Source organism: Penicillium longicatenatum, assembly GCF_028827895.1.
Source record: "Penicillium longicatenatum strain IBT 33135 chromosome Unknown contig_3_segment0_segment0, whole genome shotgun sequence".
Classification (NCBI taxonomy): domain Eukaryota; kingdom Fungi; phylum Ascomycota; class Eurotiomycetes; order Eurotiales; family Aspergillaceae; genus Penicillium; species Penicillium longicatenatum.
The window spans coordinates 1,430,688-1,452,397 of NW_026643121.1; the positions used below are offsets into that span (position 1 = coordinate 1,430,688).

Genomic DNA, 21,710 nt, shown 5'->3' on the forward strand with positions numbered 1-21,710 from the left:
ATGTACTCCACGCGGTCAAACAACCCTTGGCCCATTCGGCCCCGGAGTCTGGGGATTTTGTAGAGGATCCACAGAATTCGTATCCTTGCACCGACGGAGACTCAGTGGTGCCACCACCACAAACCAACCGCCACCTCGTGTAATGCTTGGCAGTGCGCAGAGAAACAACAAGGTTTGTCAATTTCCAATGGAAATTAACTGTAGGATCAGGGATGTGCAAAGGCCGGCTTTTCTTATATGGTGGCAGTCATCGCCACAAGCTCTCAGACTGTTGAAGACGATGTCATGGTGCGATGGTTGACCAAAAGAATGCCTTCGAAACCCTATCAAGCGATGACCGCGGTGCTATAATCACCTTGACATCGGTATCCCTTCTGATTGTGGCCATCATCTTTGTGCTCGCCAAGTTCTGTTCGGCGATTTATTTCAAGCAGCGACGGACAGCGGTCAATACTCCCATCTGGGTCGCTTTAGTCCTTGCAATTGTCCAGGTCGTTGCCTTACAGAAGGCAGTTGACCATGGACTGGGAAGACATCAGAGCCAGCTGAGCGAAGGCAATATCCAAGCCTGGAGCAAGTTCGCCTTCGCTGCTCACATTCTGTTCATCGTTGTTCTGGCGCTTTCAAAAATGTCAACCATTTTGCTGGTTTGGAAGCTAACGCCAAGTCAGAGCCTGCGTCGCAGCTGTGCGTTCACCGCTGGTATAGTTGTCGCATGGTCAATATTCGCAGTGTCGAGTATAGCTTTTCAGTGTGGATTGCCGGATCCGTGGCTATACTCCCCCAAGCAATGTGCTGGAGAGGTCAGTATACACCAAGACACCGGGCCAGTTGACTGAATACATCTAATCCAGAGCAGGGAGTCTTCTTCTACCTGATCGCAGTCTTCAACGTCCTCACGGAGATAATCATTGTTGTCCTACCGTTCATGATGATGCGGAATGTCCAAATGAACTGGCACAAGCGGGTGAAGATCCTATGCTCCTTCTCTTCGCGCCTAAGGTATTTGAGCATCAAATCCAGGGCTATTCCACTGACTGACCCATGATAGCATCGTCGGCCTCGGAATTGCCCATCTCGCCCTCACACCTTCGTTCGTTCACTCAACCAACGTCTCCTGTCCGTGATACCCCATTTCCGATCTAACTCCTTTCAACGCCTCATGCAATTGATCTGACAACTATGTAGGGGACATAGTGGACTGGGAAACAGTCGGTCAGGCAATGATGCTCACGACCGTCGTAATAGCCTGTGTTCCAACCCTTTATCACATATTTGCCGGTCTGCACTCTGGCCTGACCACAACCCAGATACCTGAGGGGATTGGGATCGAGCTCCCGCAGACTAAGCTCAGCGGCTATATCAACCAATCCTCCTCGGGGGCAAAACAGTCCTCCTCAGGGGCAAACCAGTCCCATTCACGGTTGCAGTCGCGTGGGTGGTTGAAGAGTGAGACCGGGGTTATCACTGAGGTTTCATCGGGTCAGGTTCCAAATCAAAATTATGAGGGTGGTAGGCAGTCCGATTCGAGCGAGGGAGCGGAGAGCACGCGGCATTTGACGCAAGAACATCAAGGGAAAGGGGGTGTGCTAAGGACGGTGGATGTTACGGTGGAGGTTGAGGAGCACTATCATCAAGACCGGCTTTGAAGACTAAATATTTACAATCTGGGGTGTTTGATAGGCCAATGGGGCTGCTGAATTTGGATGATGGATATGTGCCATGAGGATGTTGATCACGGTAAGGCTTTCTGGAACCTCCAAATAAAACTTTGTGTTTTCAATCAATGCCAACCATGGCCGTAATTTACAGAGTTTACAGACCAAACATTTACCATGTAAGAATTCTGAAAATAAGATGCAGCTGTATTATGTAGAAATATCTCAAACAATGAAAGATGTCAAATCCCAGATCCAGGCAATGCAGAATCCATACCCCAACGCCAGACGATAGTCACCAATATAATCTATGCATGAAGAACCACCGCTAATGACAAATGCAGAAACAAATTTTCAATCCCATTACTCCATCAATTCGACAGGCGGCCGGGAAGTCTTGGGCGGCATCTTCTGCAATGTCATAACGTCGTCCATGTCGATGTCCTCATCAGCCGGCAAGCTCACATCCTCAACCATAACAGCCGGCAGGTTCGGACTATGGCCATGATCCTCAGGGTTGTAGATAATAGTGCTGCTGCGGCTACGCTGCTGCGATCCCGCAAGTGGCCAGCTAGGCGTTCTCTGGTCTGACGAGATAGATACAGGCGTAGCAGGATCAACGCTCATAGGCTCCGGCTCCGGCTGATCGGTCTTCAGCATTGCCAGCGCATAAGCGAGATCTTGAGCATGTACTTCTTTGTTTGGGGGGTCCTCGTTGCGCATCATCCATCCGTGCGGGGGGCTCGGCGGCGGGGAGATAAAGAAGAGCTTGTCGCTCTGAGGCGCGGCAAGCAGCTTTGTGCGCTGCATTTCTTCTTCGGTTAAGATGGGCGTTGGCTCGCCGAAGTAGATGCGGGGTGTAGTGTGGCGGAGCAGGTTGCCCTCCAGCATCTTGCGGACGGTGATCGCATCTTTGTCGGAGTAGAAGGAGCAGACGATGCGGCGGAATGATGGGAGCGGGGAGAAGGAGTAGAGAGGTACAGCTGCAATGATCTTGTTGCGAATTTCATCGAGAGAGGAGGGTTGGAAGATGACGAGATCGTTGAGGTCGGTGATCAAAAGTGTGTTTGAGGGAGGCGATGGCTGGGAAAGCGGGGGGACGCTGTCCAGGTCGATAGATAGAGAGGGCCGAGAGCGGGAATGAGTTGGCTCAAAGACAGGTTCTAGAGAGCAAGCGGGAATAGATACTGGTTGCGCCATTCTGTTGTAGGTGTGTAGAACAGTGTGGTGTTGATGGTTGTTCAAGTGGGAGAGAAAAGCGGTGGGTGGATAAGGCCTTTGATAAAGGGGAAGGCGAAGGTTTGCCACCGGAGTAGAGTAGAGGAAAAGTCTAGATTTTGGGACAAACTAAGAATCATTTGGCGAAAGGAAGTATTTATCTTGATCCCTTAAACAACGTTTCACCCTTGGTTTTCACGCGCCGAGGCGCAGCTAGTGTGTTAATCGCCATGTTTGCGTAGTTCTACACCTGCACAGCCCGATCCGCACGAAACCGACTCGCCGTTCCTGGAAAGATCCACACTCCACGTCCACATCACCGCGTACTGGCTGAGCCCCTTCCACCAGCCTAAACTTTTTTAGGAAATGCATTTGCGAAATTTCACCTGCGTGCGCCACACCTTATACGCCACAGCCTTTATTATGGGCTTTGTTTTGTCGGGTTTGCCGCCTCCACCCAAACTCCGCCCAGCAGGTACTCTACCGCGCAAATATCTGGGGCAAATCCGCGCTCCGCCCCAGCCTCCAAGGGACTATGACCCCGTTTATTGTTCTGCCTGAATACACATCGCGGGGCTTGGTTGCTACGGGCAGTGCCGCTGCGGAGACTGATCAAGGTACACTCGCTTCGACAGGTACCTAACCTACTGGGAGCATAATTCCGCTATGCCTAACGCAAGGCTGCACTGTTCACTTTGCGCTTCCGCTGCCAATTACAGTGCTCGTTTTCCAATATTCCGCCTAAAGTCGCGCTCGTGCGCTATGTGGAGACTTCGTGACAATGCATCGTCAAGACACGTGTCCATGTCATAGTCCTGCCTCAACAAGGCGTGAGGTGCCGGGTAGTACCATGTATCTTTCCGCAAATTATCAGGGTTTTCAGTTTGCAGGTAAGCATGAGTTAGCCTTGACACGCGTTGCGTGATAGGGGCCATAGTACGCCTCTGGGTAAGCTGACCGTCCCGTGTTTCCTATCCCTGAGGAGCGGGTCTCGAAGAAATTTTTGTAGGCATGTGTTCGATCACTCAGCATGGAATAGCTGAGTCTATATCTACTTTGCCACGTATAACCCGAGAGAAGCCATGGTCACGGGCCATCACCGCCATTTAGATATTTCTGACTCTAGATCCCTCATGGAATACATTTCGACAAAGTATTTATAGAATTGGACCTTATATTCAGATATTTCTAAACAATCTATGTCTAATCAATGAACAAGCCTCCTGAAGCAATGATATGTGTTCCATTGATCCACCGCGCTCGCTCCTCGCATAGAAATGCAATAGCATACGCGATTTCATCGGGCTGTCCCATCCGAGGTCCCACAGGCGTCTGATCAATAATAGGCTGAAGAATCTTCATCTGTTCCTCACCAGCGGCAGCAAACCCTTCCGTCATAGTCGGGCCAGGGCTGACAGCGTTAACCGTGCACCCATATTTCGGAGGAAGCTCCTTTGCCCTAAATTCCAAGTCAGAATCTCAAATTTGCCTAAAGGTTTAAATAGCACTTACCAACACTTCGTAAACGAGTCCACCATGCCCTTAGTTCCAGCATAGATCGTCTGGTTGGGCGGTGGACCCCGGGCCGAGATACTAGCAATGTTCACAATCCGTCCACTGCCCTTGGTGAGATGGGGCAGAACAGCCTTGGTCAAGAGGAAAGTGCCACGTCCATTGATATTGACCAGGAGATCCCAGTCCTCAAGAGTCTGTTCTTCCAATGGCTTATTCACAGCCAATGCAACACAGTTGACCAGGATATCAATGCGATTCCATTCTGCCATTGCTGCATCTACCAGTTTCTGGGGCGAGGCAATCTGGGACATGTCGGCTTCCACAGCAATTGCAGGAGATGAGAGTGATGATACCACTATATTGGCTTCGTTCTTCAGGCCGGCAAAGGGGTAGTTGACTACTGTGCTCGCTCCGCGGGAGGATAGCTCGCGGACAATGGCGGCACCAATGCCTGAGCTTGACCCTGTGACGATGGCCACCTTTCCGGATAGAGTCTGAGTTGACATTGCGAGTGTCTGTTTGAGCTGGAGAAGGCGCTTTGTTGCTATAGAATCCAGGATGTCTGATGATAATGATGCGCTGGATATTTATAGCCCTCGTAAGTTCTATGCTTTTGAGCGTATCAAGCTCAGTATTCGGTCAATGAAGGTATCAATTGTCAATGAATTATGTGGTTAAAACATCCGGGGGAATCTTGATTAATAGTATTTGCTGAATAGGTGAAGGTGCGGGCATCTATCCGTGGGCACTTCAACCCCACATCCCGATGCTGTACATGGGTTTCTTCCCCACCTCACACATTAGCTGACGAATGTCGGGGAACGGATGACGAAGCGAATTAAAATGACAAGCAGAGATTTAGGTCATGCTGAACTATAGATTTGGGACTTCTTCAATGACCGAGGTATGCGCCAAATTATTGGACAGCTCAACATGATTCATCCTAGAACTGTAGCCTATAAGCTATAGTTACGATTGAGAGGAATATTTCCAAGTTCTTTAGTACTTCCTATGCACTATTACTTCTCCATCTACTTACTGACCTTTCAGAACCCTCCTACTGACTCTCCCTGGAGCTATTTACTTGCTGCGACGGTGTAAACGGGCCCCACTGTTAGTCCAATGAGGTTCGGAGCCGGTGAGGCTCGGCGCTAATTTAGCCTCGTTGAAATCCTGGACCCTGGGACTCTAGGACCCATATAAACCACATTTCAACAGCAGAGACCACCCTAGGGGGAGAAAAAATGAAACTGCGTTTGTTTTCCTTCTTTCGGAGGCTTCTCCTACTATCGGTATTATACAGACCGTTGCACGCTTTCGATTACGATTCGCCATGCTCAATTATGCAGCCTATTGGCATTCATTTTGGGCTTGACTCCATGTTTGTTAGTCTAGTCGCTTCTCACTGCAGAATTACTAACGGGTTGTTTATGTGTCTAGAACAGCGGCCTATGCATATTCCCTAAATAATATTAGCATTCTAGCAGGAATCCCAGTGCCTCATGCGAACGAATCTTTGGAAGAGTACAGACAAACCACACAACAGCTTCGTCATGCATTCTGGGTACAAAACCTGAATAGAATGATGGAGGCTTCCTCTTCGCGCATTCCATTTGTTTCACCGGTGATTGATGCTATGGCGACGATGAAGACGTCTGTGGCGAATATAATGAGCTTACTGATTGAGCTTTCTGGCTCGACCAGAGCCAAGTATTTCTTGTTGCGATGTGAGATGATTCAAGAATCAGTTCGCAACACCCTGTCTCCGATCTGGATTTATTTCCAGTCCTTTTCGCAATCTGCAATGGAGCTGAATCTTCCTTCGGATGAGTATATGAAGATTGGGTTTGTGAAGGCATTTGAATACATTAAGGACGTGTCAAGGGAGCACAGCGAAATTGAAATTTCGGGTGCACACATTCTTGTCCCAGACTTTTTCAAAGATCGAATTCGAGATCTCGTGTTAGATGCGGCCCTCGAAGCTGGAATTCACGCCATTGGGATCCAAAGCCCGCAGGAGATGATCAAGTCGTATAACGGGATTCTAGATGAAGTCATTAAGCCCTTGGGGCTCGATGCACGACCGGAGCAGCAAAACCATATTATAATTGACTATGGATTACGGTATCTTCATATTCACACCCAAAGCGGCAGGTGCAGAATGAAACGTGCATTGGATTCAATGAGCTGCTCTCGCGTTCCGTACAATCTTTACCACAGGGTTATTTCGGTCGATGGGCCGCTGAGCAGGCAGATTGAAAATGGCGCGTCGAGGGATGATCTGCATGAAGCTGTTTGGCGAGCCAGGTTCGCCATGAAACAAGCAACCGAGACAGATGAAGACCAGGATCATTACGAAGAGTGGCCACTTGATCTACAGGACTGGTGGGTTGGAGAGGATGAGGGAGCAGTTCTTCGCTGGGAGGATGTGCAAGCAGCTGAAGAAGAGTATATCGATAAATTGTCGGATATCTTGATAGAAACTTTGGACTGTATACAGGGTGAGAAGTCAAATGCGTCTGCCTTTTCCTTTGGCAAAAGCAATGCTGATCGTGACTGTACAGGACGAGGGAACGAAGATGGGGTGCGCTCTAACCCTATTCATCGAATTATTGTACTCGGGAACTTCTGTGATCGTCCACTTGTGAAGAAGGCGATCAAGAAAAGCGTTGGTGAGCATGTCAAGATCATTGGGGGTAACTCGGAACTAGATAATGCGTTGGCAGCAAAAGGTGGAGCTCGTCAGGTTTTCTTTCTGTATGATGCGTTGGAGTGCGATGGAAAAGCCGACATGCAGTTTGACTCAAAACATGATGAGCTTTAGCAAGTTTCAAGTACATTTCTTGGTCATGAATTGTGAATTAAGGCGCAGTAGCCCTGGGTAAAGACCGTAAAGTAGGTACCTGAAGGGTGAGTACCCTGCTTTCGTTTCCATATCATGAGAATAATCAAGAAATAGGAATTCAAAATATGGAAAGAGATGCTTTAGACTCCAACTAGAACAATGCGAGGCGGGATAGTCATTATGTACATCTCGTGGCCACTGTATTCCATGAGCATCCAAGTATATCCATAATCTTAAACCCAATCAGGAGGTCGGCTCAGCATTTTAATTTTCCCGCGGTCAGGTGATGATGGATCCAATTTTGCCCGATGATTGCAGTATCCGAACACCTTCTTGTCCATAATCTTGCATATTACTCAATTGCAATTCTACCTTCATAATGTTCCAACGGACTCTCATCAGACAAGCCCAGGCTGCTCGGTCGGTTCTGGCTTCCTCCTCCACATCCTCCGCGCCGTTCGCTCTCCGCCGAACATCACAGTTGCAAACACGTCTGCCCGCTGCCATGCGGCCATTCGCTCCTCAGCCCTTCACCCGTTCCTACTCTACCGAGAACAAGGAGGCCGAAGCTTCCGAAAATGCAGAGGCTGAGGATCCCGTCAAGAAGCAGCTCGAGGCGAAGGAGAAGGAGATTGTTGAGTTGAAGGTATTTACTTCCATCTGCTAACTTGACTTTTCTCTTTCACCCCATCGAGGCGCTGTTTCAGTCGCTAATGTCTCTTGTGCTAGGATAAATACTTGCGCTCTGTCGCCGACTTCCGTAACCTCCAGGACCGCACTAAGCGCGATATGGACGGTGCCCGCAACTTTGCTATCCAGCGCTTTGCTAAGGATCTCCTCGACAGCATTGACAACCTCGACCGCGCGCTGCTGGCCGTGCCCGCGGAGAAGCTCTCTGCTGCCCCTACTGAGGAGAACAAGGCCCTTCTTGACCTCGTCACCGGTCTTAAGATGACCGAGAACATCCTCATGAGCACCCTCCAGAAGCACGGTCTGGAGCGCTTCGACCCCGGCGAGCAGGTTGACGGCAAGGCCCAGAAATTCGACCCCAACCTGCACGAGGCTACCTTCATGGCCCCGTCTAAGGATCTCGAAGACGGTGACGTTATGTACACTCAAAGCAAGGGCTTCCGCCTGAACGGACGGGTTCTTCGGGTAGGTTTTTATTCCCCCCGTATTGTACGCAGATGCAAGACGTTGGCTAACAGCATATCTTTCTTTTTAGGCCGCCAAGGTTGGTGTCGTCAAGAACGCCTAAAATCTCATTCCTCCATAATCTCCCTTATTTCTCCCTTTTTCCTTCTCTCTGTACCATATATCATACGTCATGATCACGATGGGGATTGGCATGATTCTGCTGGCTGTTGGGTCCGGAAAACGTTTCTTCCTTATATCTGCTTGTCGCTTGGATCTGTATGATACACCCTTTGTTGCATGTGACTGGAGGCGTCTGGATTGTCTCGTGTTAGGGTGTTTGCCCCTTGTTTTCGCACAATCTGTGTCTCTCATAACTCTCTCCTCATCTCTTGTATAATAAACTACCATCCATGGATATTTAGAGGCGTATATTTGCCTCAGATCGATCTCAATTGGCTCAAGTTTTGGTGATCTTTGTAGGGATATCGTACGCCCAGGTGACGGCAGAAATAATTGACACTGTAAAGGGTGGTAGGTATAGCAAATATTCCAAGATGAGAAGTTGTACATTGTTAGACATGATACAAAGAGAGGTATATAGGATGATATAGTACAAGTTAAAACGTCTCCAATTATCTCAACTCCACACCATGGTCACCAACCAGCTTAGCCCGAACCTTGTCATGCATCTCATTGGCCTCCTCGTTCGTCAAAGTCCGCTCCAGACTGCGATAGTTAATGCGATAGCACATGCTCTTGCGCCCAGTCTTGGGGTGCGTAAACTCGTCAATGCAAGTAACATCCTCAACAAGATCACCTCCGATACTACGAACAATCTCCATAACATCGTTCTCATGGAAAGGGACTCCCCCGCCAGCAGCACTGCTTCCACCAGTAACAGCGGCAGGAGGTAACCAGAAAGCAACATCCTTGTAGCAAGCGGGGTGCTTAGAGAAGGGCTCAAAACGAGTAATCGTTTCAGCCCGGAACTGCGAGAGGAAGCGCTCATCCCGAGACCAAAAGAGACGGATATCAGGAATGTTGAACAGGAGCATAGCGATACGCTCAATGCCCAATCCAAACGCCCAGCCAACTCTGTTAGGAACATCAGAGTTGATCAAGAGATCCTGCTTGATGACACCGCATCCAAGAATTTCAAGCCACTCGCCCTGCCAGAACACCTCCATCTCCCACGAAGGACTAGTAAAGGGGAAGTAAGCTTCAACCCAGCGCACCTTCAACGGCTCCGTAGGGGCACCACCAGAGCTAGCTGCTGCTGCCTTGCTGCCTTCCGTAAAGATCTTGATGACCATCCGCTCCAAAGACCGCTTAAGGTGCGCCGCAATAGCCTCAACCTCCTCTTCACTGTGATATTCGGCCTGCAACGGATTTCGCTGGGCATGGATGGTAGGATTCGGATCCTCGACAACAACATCATGACGCGGAATCAATTCCACATCAGCCCAGATCTTCGCAGCAGTTTCCGCCGAGTGCTTTAATGGATCACTATCCGGCCGCTTCCACAGCATGGCGCCCTCCATCTGATGAAAAACCGGGTAATGACTACGATCAATCGCATCACGGCGGTATACATCTGCAATAACAGTATATCCCACCTCTTTCGGGCGCGTCTGCTCATTCCGATTGAGCTGCTGGAAATACGCCTGCTGGTGGGCACTCGTATGGGTGCGCAAAACCGTCTTGTCGTTGATATAGTATGTATCCGTGCGACTACGGCCCGGGTGATCCGGTGGGAAACCCAGGACATCAAAGTTTTGTCTCGTTGATACGACGGGGCTCTTCTCAAAGTGATTGCCGAATACTGGGGCGGGGAATTGGCTTTCGATTAGCTTGCGGGTGATTGCTAGAGGGTGGTTCTCGTCGAGGTAGAGGCGGCGGCCGACATGGGAGAGAATTTGGTCTGGGGTGTTGGTCCATTCATCGGTGGGGTAGGTTGTGCCTTCAATTGTCTGGCTGGGCTTTTTTGTTTGCGGAGTCTGAGCGGATGCTTGGGCATTGGCTTTGTTGTCTGTTGCTCGGAGAGCTGTCGTGGAGCTCCAGTCTCGCTTGATAGCTGGGATGGTTTCGAGTGGGGAGATACGAATTGGAATTCGTGGGCGAGTTGCAGCGATAGACCAACGGCCGCTGCTGGCGCGCAGGGCTCGTCCTGTGGCAAACAATCGCATGGCTGGAACTTGGTTGGTTCTTGCTGCGTCGAGTTGTATGGACCGTTGGAATCTCAAAAACATCCCGGGGCCGGGGAAATGAGTCGCCGAAGTATCACCATCTCCGCTGTGGGCCTTTGCTCCGTACTATACTTCCTGCGAGGATATTGAAGGCTCTCCGTTGACCTTTTCAATTACATTGGGTAACTGCTAGCTGTTCTGGATCAATTATTACTGTCAAGCCGTACTTACCTTAACATTGAAACCTCCCGGGCTAACAATAATTTTGTCCGTGGTGGGCAAAAACATATATTCGTGTATCCATCGTACCTAAACCCTCATTTTGGTAGATCCAAGGCTGTGTTCTAATAGCAAGACACAATTTGATAGCTACTAGAAATTATGAGTTTTGTGACTTTTAAAGGCTCCGAAACCTACTAGGCTAATGCGGGAATTTTGGAAAGCATGACAATTCCTTGCTGGAATTGCGCCTTCAGGGAATTGACTAGTACATTGGCAGCTAACAATGGCCAAAGAAACAATTTACGACTCTTCGATGGCTGACATATTCCTTCACCCAATTCTCATTTATCTGGTCAGCTGCCCAGAAACATTGTGAAGCCTTTTTAGACGAAGTACATGGAAGCCAAAGATACTGGGAACGTCCGTGATTCGCCACGGCTCTCTCACGAATTTGGTATGTGTTTCCGAAAGCCAACTAACAGAGTAAATTTCCAGACTGACCGATCTGTAAAGATAGATGATTTAACTAGGTAAGGATTTTGTCCATATTGATGTGTGTCTTGGCAATCAAGCATGAAGTGGAAATGTTAGATTCCTAGATTCTCCACACCGGTAGTGTATTTTTTACCAACTTGGACAATATAGGGCATAATCGACCACATATGCAGAAGCTGTGCGTAACCACATCCTACTGCCATTAAAATCTAAATCGGCTAAAAACCCCCAGCAATCCATGCTTCTGAAAGGATCACTTGTTGTTTGCTTCCCTTGACCTTTTCAGCTATGGATTAATCTCCGTGACTTTCGATGTTATACTTCGCTGAGACTAGCGCATATGCACTTCGGAGGTACATGAGTTTACGCTCTCTTTTATATGGCTTGGCGTTTTAGAACATTGATTGATTATTGTTAAATCCTTGCTTATCAGTTTCATGGATTTGGTATTCAGTTTAATCCTATAGGTTCGGTATTATGATATAGATTTGCCGCTTGTTACATGGCAGCTCTCTGCATACAATAGGCTACATGGTCTGCGACCTGTCCCATGAAAAGGCTCGGAAGTACACCGCAGGACGAAATAGTGGGCTATTAAAACCTAAGAGCTCACTCATTACCCAATTCTAATCTAGTTCTCCACCTCCGATAATCGCTTGGAGGGGTGAAACTTTGAGAACCCCTCGTCCCTCGGTAATCCGACTATCGATCCTTGCGCCCGCGAAACATCCGCAATTCCACCGAATAAAGCCGTATACAGGCTACATGACATCTGAGTTACTTTAAGCCGATAAGCATAAATGTGCCTTTTTCCGAATGACGATAGACCTTCGGGGACTACTTTTTACCTCCGATGCCTGTTCATGCTTAAACTGACCGTGGTGTATGTTCCTTACAGGAAGGCGGTTCACCGGGGTAGAAACAAAACCGAGCCTCTGATTGGTGCGGAGCGCCAGGATCTTCACAGGCACAACCCCTGATTGGCCACGATACGCCGTGGATAGCCATGGATTCGGCGACCTGATTTGTGTCCGTCGGTATTGGCGATCCAAAATTACGTCAAAAAAGGTCACGGTCGAAAATGGCGATTTTCTCGCAAAATTATTGAGCTTCTGAAACCTCACTCTCCCCTCCTTGTATTCGTTATTCCCTTGCTCTTCACTGCCCTACACGGGAGTCTTGTTTCTTGAGAATTAGAAGCAGGATATGGCAGACAGCAAGTTATTACAGGCTCCGGCTCACTCGCGGGTGGCGCCTCTGTCGACGCCGTCCAAGTCGCAAAAAGTCCACTACCCTTTCTGGTTTGGAGGCTCGGCCTCATGTTTTGCGGCCGCTGTGACACACCCGTTAGATCTTGGTAAGTGCCGTCGTATCCTTGACCCATTCCTTGTGTGCTAACCTTTTCTAGTCAAGGTATCCCAGCTTCCTCACAGTTCAGGCCCAGACCCTGAATCGCCACCCCCAGACTCACATCGCTGATCATGGAGTTTTGTCGCATTCTAGGTCCGGTTACAAACACGTGCGCCAGATGCTCCCAAGTCTATGCTGGGAACCTTTGGACATATCGTCAGGCATAATGGCGTGACAGGCTTATACAGTGGTGTACGTACCCTTGAAATTGGGGAACTTACCAGTTACATCGAGTTGAGAAGACACAAAAGCTGACCAGACGTCAATTGATTGGAAATAACAGCTTTCTGCTGCCCTTTTGCGCCAGATAACCTATTCCACCACCCGTTTCGGTATCTACGAAGAACTCAAAAACCGCCTCACAAAACCCGACCCAACTTCCTCTACACCACCTGCTCCACCAGGTCTCCTCACCCTACTTGGAATTTCTACCGTTTCAGGCTTCATCGGTGGTGTCGCCGGTAATCCCGCTGACGTGATGAACGTGCGCATGCAGTCCGACGCCGCCCTGCCAATTGAGCAGCGCCGGAACTACCGCAATGCCTTCCACGGACTGATTCAGATGACCAAACAAGAAGGCTTCGGCTCCCTTTTCCGCGGCGTCTGGCCGAACTCCACTCGCGCTGTGCTCATGACCGCTTCGCAGCTCGCCTCCTACGATACCTTTAAGAAACTGTGCATTGAAAAGGTCGGTATGAAGGATAACGTGGGCACCCACTTCACGGCCTCATTCATGGCTGGATTTGTCGCGACAACTGTTTGTAGCCCGGTGGATGTCATCAAGACTCGTATCATGAGTGCATCGCCGGCCGAGAGTCGTGGCCACAGCATTGCTGGCCTACTGCGTGATATCTGTCGCAAAGAGGGTCTCGCTTGGACTTTCCGTGGTTGGGTGCCTAGCTTCATTCGTCTGGGTCCTCATACTATCGCTACATTCATTTTCCTGGAGGAGCACAAGAAGCTCTACAGGAAATTGAAGGGCATTTAAAAAGTGGAATTAGAATGCGATTTATAGAGGTTTGCGATTTTTTGTTTTTGTTTATTCTGCCTTCTTCTTTTCTTCACTGGGGAGTTTTTACTACCTGATTTTCACCCACTGTGTCTCGCATATACGCCATTTTGTTTTTGTTTTCACCGTCTTATGACTATACTGGGCGGGAACAGCTCTCCCACACGAGCGATTGCGCTTGTACATATCTTGCATTCAGACAGGAATGCTTTTTTCTTACCGCCACAGGCCATGGAACAAAGCCATGGTCTGTTGATCTTGGAGCTTGGATCTCCCGTGTACAGGGTTTGTTGCATGCTGTTTTTGGAGATTGAAACGCCATAGACTTAGACAAGCCAGAATTGCATCTAGACTATCTCCCGCGAGGAATCATTTGAATCAACTATCAAATTTCTGAAATAGCAACTCAGTCCTACAGAATAAAAGCTTCATATCGGGCTATCTAACGAATTAGTCAGGAAACATGAAAAAAGGACTCGAGATAGCCTAGGAAGGCAACAACGAGATTACGTCGGCACAGCAAATAATCAAACTAATTTCTCTTTGCGAAACGGCGATTTATAGACACCCCTTCTTGGATAGCCAGAAGGTTTACATCAGGAAGAAAGGAAATGTATCCCCGCATGACCAGGTAGAGTACATTGATAGTTGTCGATACACAGAAAATTCAAAGCCGAAGCAACCAACACATAACAGCTGTTGGTTGTTTACCGGTCAAGGTGGGCGGGGAAGTTGCCAGCCTCTGCTCATGTGTGGTTAGTATGCGCAAAGCAAAAATTTCCAGGGGCGTTGTCAAGACGTACCACGCTGACCGTCCCAGCGGTCGGTCCAGGCCTTGGGGCACAGAGCACGGAAGGCGTGGTAGAACTGATAGTCAAGTTAGAGCTGCTTATATTGCTGAACAGTTTAGAGAGCGAAAGTACCTGACGGCAGGGACGGAAGTCCTCGCCCTTGGCGTTGACACACTTGTAGTAGTCGACATAGTTCTGCCAGCAGTGCTTGGTCCTGGAGGTGGAGATTAGAGGAAAAAATTCAAGGCGAATATGTGTGTTGATAGGTGACGTACTGGTTCATCTGGGGGAAACGAGCATCGTAACCTGTAGTCGCATCGAAAAATGTCAATCGTATGATACCCCGGCCGATCGGAGACACTCATCGCGAAGCATCCCGGAAACGGTTTCCAACGCAAGAAAATCGATGATATACGTACCAGCTGCAAATACATTAGCCATTGACTCCCAATTTCGACTATTGGCCTCCCGTTATCGCGGGAGAGGGGGTTTGAACGTACCAGTCACGAACTTGAAGGGCTTGGTCTCTTGAGGCTCCTCGGGATCGTACTCAGGAATAGCACCCATTTTTGGCGATTTGTAGCTTCGAGCGAAGACCACGGAAAGATCAAAGGTGAATTGGGAGTGGGGAGAGGAGAGCGAGGGTGGGAGAGGGCAAAGGACGAGTGGACGTTGGGTGATCGAAGCTGTGAAGTGCCGGGTATGACCGCGGGCGGTCAAGCGAGGGCCACTGAGAGTCTCGCTTTTCCCAACACACCCGAGCCACTCAGAACGACGCTCTTGGAAAGCTCGACTCCAACCTCATCTTCTCCCACTTCTCATCCTCTATACTCCACCACCACCACCTTTTACAACATGTACCCCTCTCAGGTTCTGCGTATGCAGCCCTCGCGGGCTTTCTTCAACCCGGCGCCCGTAAGTCGAATACCCCTACCTCAGGATCATACGATCGGTTTTCAGCTAGTACTAACTCCTGTCTGCAGAAGGAGGCTCACAGCGGTATGCATCACCGTGACCTCATGGAGTCACGAGTCAATGATTCGTGTCGGCGCATGGAGGGTTCTTGAGAAAGAACTGTCGTACTGATTGGATTTTACTAGCCCACACCATCTCCCAGCGCCTCCGCATGATTAAGAAGTGTCCCCCAGAGTTGATCCCTCTCGGTACGTTTTTGCGAAGACATGAGTCTACATGATAGAGGGCCAATGTGCTAACAATTATTTGCCACTTAGGTATCGTTCTTGGGTATGTTCTCTTACATGACTTGCCCGGTCTCTCCCGCGAAGCCTACATATCTTTTCATGTCCCCCTCCCCTCGCTTTTCCTTCGCCCGCAACCGTCTTTCGCTATCGCCCCAACTCTTTCTGCCCCTGGCTAACCAAATCAATGCAGTGTTGCCCTTGGCGCCGCCTTCTACGCGAGCACCAAGAAGCTCATGACCGACAAGACTCTGCGTCTCTACCGCAACAGCCCTGAGAGCCGCGAGCACTAAATGTACCATCCTCTATTTGAGCTCCGCGAATGCGATCCCAGTTTCCTTTTAAATTATTGTCGCTTGTATTGTTTGAAACAATTTGAAGCCCAGAAAACATAGTGGAGAGAAAATCAAGACGTGCTCGGATCCGGAGCATGTGTACATAGTCCAGCTTCGCGGTGAAATTTGGTGTGTTTTTCGGCAATATTATTGTCGTTCGTGGTTCATAATCGTCATGGCCATCATCAAGATTGCGCATATCATTCGGGCTTTGGCCCCGCGACATCAAGTTGTTCCAATCCTTGCATGGGGTCCTGGGGCCGGTTGCCTGCCTCTCGGGCTTCTTCGGCTGCTTGTCTGTCTTCTTCGCTGACTGCGTATTTGGCCAGATATCCCTCCTGTAAAACAATTTTCAATTAGTATCAATGCGACGGATCCGACACCAACAATGCATTCAGATGTAGAACGCCACGTACCTGCTCCCAAATTGCGGTTTTGCTGCCTAGGCCTTCGTTGGCGTCCTTCTGTGGCTTTGCTGCAGCGACCTTGATTGTTCGCCCGTAGAGCTCACTGCCATCCATATTGTCGATTGCCTCTTTGGCATCTTGCGGGAGGTCGAATTCCACATATCCGAAGCCTCGGTGGACGTCATCCGTGTTCGGTTGGTCTGGCTTTGGGAGAGAGATATCGACAACCTCACCAAAAGGCACGAATGCCTCCGCTAGTGTATGAGCCGTGACGGCCTGATCGAGGCCACCGACATAAATGGTGCTCTTAAGCCGGGTGGTTTCACTCATGATGCCGAGGAGATTTTCTAAACTTGGCCTAGGTCGGGCAAATATGTCGGACTGCTCAATGTATAAGGTGCAGCTAGCGAGATTGCAGCTTGTTGAATTGGCGTCCAAGTGCTTGGTCTAGCGGATAAAGCTGGTTCAGTCCTGGGGTCGCAATGAAAGAGCAACTGATATCAATCACGTGCGACCATCGGGGGTGTTTTGGCGAGTGCCCGATTGAGTTTAGCGTGTGTTCCCCGGTCCCTCCAAAGAGTCCAGGAGGCCACTTGGTATTGACTAGTAGAGCATCGCACCCCCGTTGTCCTAATTTATGTACAGGGGTGGGATCTGGACTTGTTGATCTTCGTTGAATGACTGTCTACGATCTTGTTTCTTTTTCCAAAATTTAATTATCTCCCTCCCCCCCCACTACCATCATCCATCTACCGTCATCATGGTCCGTCTAAGGGAAATCCCAAGGACGGCCACCTTTGCCTGGTCACCTGGTGCTGCATCTCCATTGATTGCCACCGGAACCCGGGCAGGTGCTGTTGATGTCGATTTCTCCAACAAGACTTGCCTTGAGCTCTGGGATCTTGGTTTGGACCGCGAGGACGCTAGCGAGGAGCTACAACCGCTGGCTAAGATCGATACCGATGCTGGGTATGACGGTGTTGTAAAGCTCAAGAAGGATTAAGTTTGCTAACGGGAATAATTGTTTAGTTTCTACGATCTAGCATGGACCGATTATGACGATACCAAACGTGGTGTTATTGCGGGTGGTCTTGAGAATGGTGCATTGGATCTGTGGAGCGCCGATAAGCTGCTTGCTGGATCGAGGTGGGTGGCCTCTGTGCATGGATATTTTGAGTATTTGGCTGACAGATTGCAGCGATTCTTTGATGTCCCGAACCACAAAACACTCCGGTGCCATCAAGGCCCTTCAATTCAACCCTAAGCACTCGAACCTCCTGGCCACCGGTGGCGCAAAAGGAGAGCTCTTCCTTTCCGATCTGAACAATGTCGAGAACCCCTTTCGATTGGGTAACAATGCCGCCCGCACAGACGATATTGAATGTTTGGACTGGAATAAGAAGGTCGCTCACATTCTGGTTACTGGTAGCAGTGCCGGTTTTGTGACCGTGTGGGATGTCAAGACGAAGAAGGAGAGCTTGACCCTCAACAACATGGGACGCAAGGCTGTTAGCGCCGTTGCTTGGGATCCCGAGAAGCCTACTAAGCTTGTTACTTCGACTCCCTCCGAGACAGATCCCATGATCTATGTCTGGGATCTGCGTAACTCGCATGCTCCCGAGCGGACCCTGAAGGGCCATGAACTTGGAGTGCTTTCACTTTCTTGGTGTGCTCATGACCCGGATCTCCTCCTCTCCTCCGGCGCAGATAATCGCAACATCTGCTGGAACCCGCAAACTGGCGTAGCCTACGGCGAATTCCCCGTTGTCACCAACTGGACTTTCCAGACCCGCTGGAACCCCCACAACCCCAATTTCTTCGCTACTGCGTCATTCGACGGCAAGATCTCGGTCCAAACTCTCCAGAACACTCGCACCGATATGTCACAGGCCATTGATGACCAGAACAAGGCGCTGGATGGCGAGGACTTCTTTGCCAAAGCCCAGACCCAACCTCAAGTCTCCAAGTTTTCCCTCCCGAAGCCCCCTCGCTGGCTTGAGCGTCCCTGTGGTGCTTCATTTGGCTTTGGCGGTCGCGTCGTCTCCATTGGCGTTTCCGAAAGTGGATCGCGTGCTTCTAAGATCAAGATAACTCCTTTCGAGGTCGACGAGAGCGTTGGCAATGCTACGGAAACCTTCGAGGCTGCTCTGAAGGAGGGTGACCTCCGGAGCCTCTGTGAAACTCGTATCGCGGGTGCTTCAACTGAGGAGGAGAAGGCTGACTGGACAGTTATTGAAGCTCTGCTCTCCGAGAACCCTAGAAAGGGTTTAGTCGAGTACTTGGGCTTCCAGGATCAATCCGCTGACGAAGCCGCCGATAGCTTGTCCAAGCTTGGCTTGGGCAAGAAGGAAGACGAGGAGACTAACGGCACCACCGAGAAGCCCAAGGCTGCAGTGAAGAAACACAAGCGTCTTCAATCTATGTTTGAAGGTACCCCCGATACTGATAACTTCCTGTCGGAGCTTGCTGCATCAAAGGGTGCCCAGACCAACAATCCATTCCAAATCTTCAGTGGCTCTGAAAGTGAGGCAGAGCAGAAGATCACTCGATCTTTGCTCCTCGGAGAGTTCGAGAAGGCCCTTGATATTGCTCTTCAAGAGGACCGCATGTCGGATGCCTTCATGATTGCTATCTGTGGTGGTCAAAAATGCATCGCAAAGGCCCAGGAGTACTACTTCAGCAAGCAGACCGGTGGACCCAACTACATGCGTCTCCTTGCTTCCATCGTAGGCAAGAACCTCTGGGATGTTGTGTACAATGCCGACCTTTCTAACTGGAAAGAGGTTATGGCTGCATTGTGCACTTTCGCTGACCAGAAGGAATTCCCTGACCTCTGTGATGCCCTCGGAGACCGTCTTGAGGAGTTGGTCAAGAGCAGCGACGACAAGAGTGCCCGTAAGGATGCCTCATTCTGCTACCTTGCTGGTTCCAAGCTCGAGAAGGTTGTCGCTATCTGGGTCGAGGAGTTGCGGGAGAACGAGCAGAAGGGCATTGAGAATGATGCGGAAAATTCCACTTTCTCTATCCACGTCCGCGCTTTGCAGGGTCTGATCGAAAAGGTTACCATTTTCCGACAGGTCACCAACTTCCAAGATACGGAGCGAACCAAGGACTCGGATTGGCGTCTTGGCAACTTGTACGAGAAGTATATTGAGTATGCGGACGTTGTCGCTACCCATGGTCGTCTCCAAATTGCTCAAAAGTACCTTGACCTTGTACCAGAGAAGCACCCCGAAGCTGAGGTGGCTCGCAACCGCATCAGACTCGCCACGAGACAGGTTCCGCAAAAGGCACAGGCTGCTGCCACCACAGCACGCGGCGGCTTCAAGCCTCTGCCCCAGCAGCCGAACGTCTACTCGCCACAGCAAACTTTCACCCCTGCAGCCCCTGCAGTTGCTGTGCCGCAGAACCCTTACGCTCCCACTCAATCGCCTGTCAGCAATCCCTATGCTCCTCCAACATCAACGGCAGCATTCGGAGCGCAGCAGCAGCAGCCGCCGCCGCCGCAGCAGCCACCAGTGAACCCCTATGCTCCCCCAGCTGCTGCACCCGCCAACCCATACGCTTCGCTCTCCGGCAGCAGTGGATACACCCCTGCTGGATACCAGCCAGCTCAAAGTGTAAAGCCTACATCGTACGCTCCGCCATCCCAGTTTGGCGCACAGCCTGCGGTCACCGGCGTGCCTCCTCCACCTCGCGCGAATAACCAATCACCCGCCAACACCATCACCACCTACACAACTGCCACCGGACTCCCTGCATGGAATGATCTTCCAGAGGGCTTTTCTAAGCCTTCGGTGTCGCGTCGTGGTACTCCCGCTGCTGCCCCTGCTGCTATCAGCTCCCCATTCCCCAACCAGTCACCTCCTCTCGCTCAGGGCCCTCCACCGGTGGCTGGCCAGCGTGCGCCATCTGTTCCTCCTCCACCTAAGGCCGGTACTCTTCCGCCGCGCGTGTCGTCGCCTTTGACCTCGAACGTGGCTCCTGGCCCCTCTCCTCCACCGCCAGTCAATCCCTACGCCGCTCTTCCCACCTCTCCGCCTGTAGGTCATATGGCTCCTCCGCCTGGGTCAATTCCCCGAGGACCTTCGCCTTACAATGCTCCGCCAAGCATGCCACCACCGACGAACCGGTACGCCCCCAGCCCAGCTGCTCAGGCTGCAAGCCCTCAAATGCAGAACCGTGGCCCGATGCCTCCTCCCCAGTCTGGCGCTTCGCCATATGCCCCCGCGGCAGCTCAGGCCCCGCCGCCTAACCCATATGCATCCGTCCCGCCGCCAAACCAATATGCATCTGCCCCTCCGCCGCCAGCTGCTGCTGTTCCTCCTCCACCTCGCGCTGCGGTTCCTCCCCCGCCCCAAGGTTCTCGTCCGGGTACCGCTCAGTCTCAGGCAGCCACTCCCCCTCCCGCGCCTGCGGCACTCAAATACCGTACGTAAAACTCCCTTCGTATTATGGATTTTCATTAACATATTGAAGCTGCGGGAGATCGTTCTCACATTCCTGCCCACGCCTTGCCCATCTACGAGATCCTCAACCCTAAGATTCAGTTCCTTGAGCCTCGCGCCCCCGAGAAGTTCAAGAAGCAAACCCAAAGATCCGCAACCTCTTTGAATGAGATCTTCGATCGCCTGAACAACGAGACCTTCAAGCCTGAAACTGTGCAGAAGCTCGTTGGTCTGGCGCAAGCGGTCGAGGCGCGCACATACGACGTTGCTCTCAAGTTCCACCAAGATCTCCTGGTCAACAATAGCGATGAGTTCAGCTCCTTGCAGGTAGGCATTCATTGATGAATCTAGTGCGCCTTCCTCAAGCTAACAATTTGCCATACAGATTGGTGTGAAGTACCTGATCCAGATGTGCTCGGCTACTTGGCGACCTGAGGCTCCCTCCCAGTCGCAGATTATTTAAGGCATGGTAATATGTACTCCTGGCCGGATATTGGCTGGTTAGGATCCTTGATATAGAGCGTTTGGACTCATGTGAATTTTTCTTTGTTCTTATTATTGATGCGTATTTTTTGCTTCCTCTGCTCCTTGCGGGTCTAGTTTGATAAATCACCCGTGTTGTGAGATGAAATTTTTTAAGGTTTCTAGGCTATGTGTTGGCGATTAGGTTAGGATAGATAGGTTTCATGCCTAGAATAGATTATTGGCTAGGGGAACTTGCGACGCAGGTGTACCTAGGCAAGGACCTATGTTTGTATAGGATGTATCGGAAAGTTTCATATTCATTCCACTATATACATATTTACACTAACACCATAAGATACAAACAGTTTGC

At 50.3% G+C, this 21,710-nt stretch overlaps 11 protein-coding genes across 11 annotated transcripts; 6 read left to right on the forward strand and 5 right to left on the reverse strand.

Annotated features, from left to right (window-relative positions):
• Positions 1 to 293: 293 nt before the first annotated feature.
• N7484_005882 (uncharacterized protein) lies at positions 294 to 1,649 on the forward strand (the record flags this gene model as incomplete). Its single annotated transcript, XM_057116301.1, has 4 exons — positions 294 to 803; positions 860 to 1,002; positions 1,052 to 1,119; positions 1,189 to 1,649. The coding sequence occupies 4 exons, from the start codon at positions 294 to 296 to the stop codon at positions 1,647 to 1,649; spliced, it is 1,182 nt and encodes a 393-aa protein (XP_056972184.1).
• A 372-nt stretch (positions 1,650 to 2,021) lies between these two features.
• cbpA (putative calcineurin binding protein) lies at positions 2,022 to 2,858 on the reverse strand (the record flags this gene model as incomplete). The annotated part of the gene is made up of 1 exon (XM_057116302.1): positions 2,022 to 2,858. One exon carries the CDS (start codon positions 2,856 to 2,858, stop codon positions 2,022 to 2,024), a length of 837 nt encoding a protein of 278 aa, XP_056972185.1.
• A 1,221-nt stretch (positions 2,859 to 4,079) lies between these two features.
• N7484_005884 (SDR family NAD(P)-dependent oxidoreductase) lies at positions 4,080 to 4,897 on the reverse strand (the record flags this gene model as incomplete). The annotated part of the gene is made up of 2 exons (XM_057116303.1): positions 4,080 to 4,335; positions 4,389 to 4,897. 2 exons carry the CDS (start codon positions 4,895 to 4,897, stop codon positions 4,080 to 4,082), a joined length of 765 nt encoding a protein of 254 aa, XP_056972186.1.
• Positions 4,898 to 5,973: 1,076 nt separating this feature from the next.
• Positions 5,974 to 7,215, forward strand: N7484_005885 (uncharacterized protein; the record flags this gene model as incomplete). Its single annotated transcript, XM_057116304.1, has 1 exon — positions 5,974 to 7,215. The coding sequence occupies one exon, from the start codon at positions 5,974 to 5,976 to the stop codon at positions 7,213 to 7,215; it is 1,242 nt and encodes a 413-aa protein (XP_056972187.1).
• A 400-nt stretch (positions 7,216 to 7,615) lies between these two features.
• On the forward strand, positions 7,616 to 8,494 carry grpE (mitochondrial nucleotide exchange factor MGE1; the record flags this gene model as incomplete). The annotated part of the gene is made up of 3 exons (XM_057116305.1): positions 7,616 to 7,882; positions 7,966 to 8,391; positions 8,462 to 8,494. 3 exons carry the CDS (start codon positions 7,616 to 7,618, stop codon positions 8,492 to 8,494), a joined length of 726 nt encoding a protein of 241 aa, XP_056972188.1.
• Positions 8,495 to 9,005: 511 nt separating this feature from the next.
• N7484_005887 (phenylalanine--tRNA ligase) lies at positions 9,006 to 10,559 on the reverse strand (the record flags this gene model as incomplete). The annotated part of the gene is made up of 1 exon (XM_057116306.1): positions 9,006 to 10,559. One exon carries the CDS (start codon positions 10,557 to 10,559, stop codon positions 9,006 to 9,008), a length of 1,554 nt encoding a protein of 517 aa, XP_056972189.1.
• Positions 10,560 to 12,482: 1,923 nt separating this feature from the next.
• Positions 12,483 to 13,674, forward strand: N7484_005888 (uncharacterized protein; the record flags this gene model as incomplete). The annotated part of the gene is made up of 4 exons (XM_057116307.1): positions 12,483 to 12,633; positions 12,685 to 12,689; positions 12,780 to 12,878; positions 12,970 to 13,674. 4 exons carry the CDS (start codon positions 12,483 to 12,485, stop codon positions 13,672 to 13,674), a joined length of 960 nt encoding a protein of 319 aa, XP_056972190.1.
• Positions 13,675 to 14,402: 728 nt separating this feature from the next.
• On the reverse strand, positions 14,403 to 15,053 carry N7484_005889 (cytochrome c oxidase subunit VIb; the record flags this gene model as incomplete). The annotated part of the gene is made up of 5 exons (XM_057116308.1): positions 14,403 to 14,437; positions 14,499 to 14,562; positions 14,619 to 14,700; positions 14,762 to 14,792; positions 14,987 to 15,053. 5 exons carry the CDS (start codon positions 15,051 to 15,053, stop codon positions 14,403 to 14,405), a joined length of 279 nt encoding a protein of 92 aa, XP_056972191.1.
• A 288-nt stretch (positions 15,054 to 15,341) lies between these two features.
• N7484_005890 (uncharacterized protein) lies at positions 15,342 to 15,978 on the forward strand (the record flags this gene model as incomplete). Its single annotated transcript, XM_057116309.1, has 5 exons — positions 15,342 to 15,401; positions 15,470 to 15,485; positions 15,587 to 15,649; positions 15,719 to 15,731; positions 15,879 to 15,978. 5 exons carry the CDS (start codon positions 15,342 to 15,344, stop codon positions 15,976 to 15,978), a joined length of 252 nt encoding a protein of 83 aa, XP_056972192.1.
• Positions 15,979 to 16,220: 242 nt separating this feature from the next.
• Positions 16,221 to 16,757, reverse strand: N7484_005891 (RNA-binding protein; the record flags this gene model as incomplete). Its single annotated transcript, XM_057116310.1, has 2 exons — positions 16,221 to 16,358; positions 16,437 to 16,757. 2 exons carry the CDS (start codon positions 16,755 to 16,757, stop codon positions 16,221 to 16,223), a joined length of 459 nt encoding a protein of 152 aa, XP_056972193.1.
• Positions 16,758 to 17,158: 401 nt separating this feature from the next.
• On the forward strand, positions 17,159 to 21,338 carry sec31 (putative protein transport protein (SEC31); the record flags this gene model as incomplete). Its single annotated transcript, XM_057116311.1, has 5 exons — positions 17,159 to 17,396; positions 17,457 to 17,573; positions 17,626 to 20,858; positions 20,907 to 21,202; positions 21,261 to 21,338. Exons 1-5 carry the CDS (start codon positions 17,188 to 17,190, stop codon positions 21,336 to 21,338), a joined length of 3,933 nt encoding a protein of 1,310 aa, XP_056972194.1. The 5' UTR covers positions 17,159 to 17,187.
• Between the last annotated feature and the right edge of the window lie 372 nt (positions 21,339 to 21,710).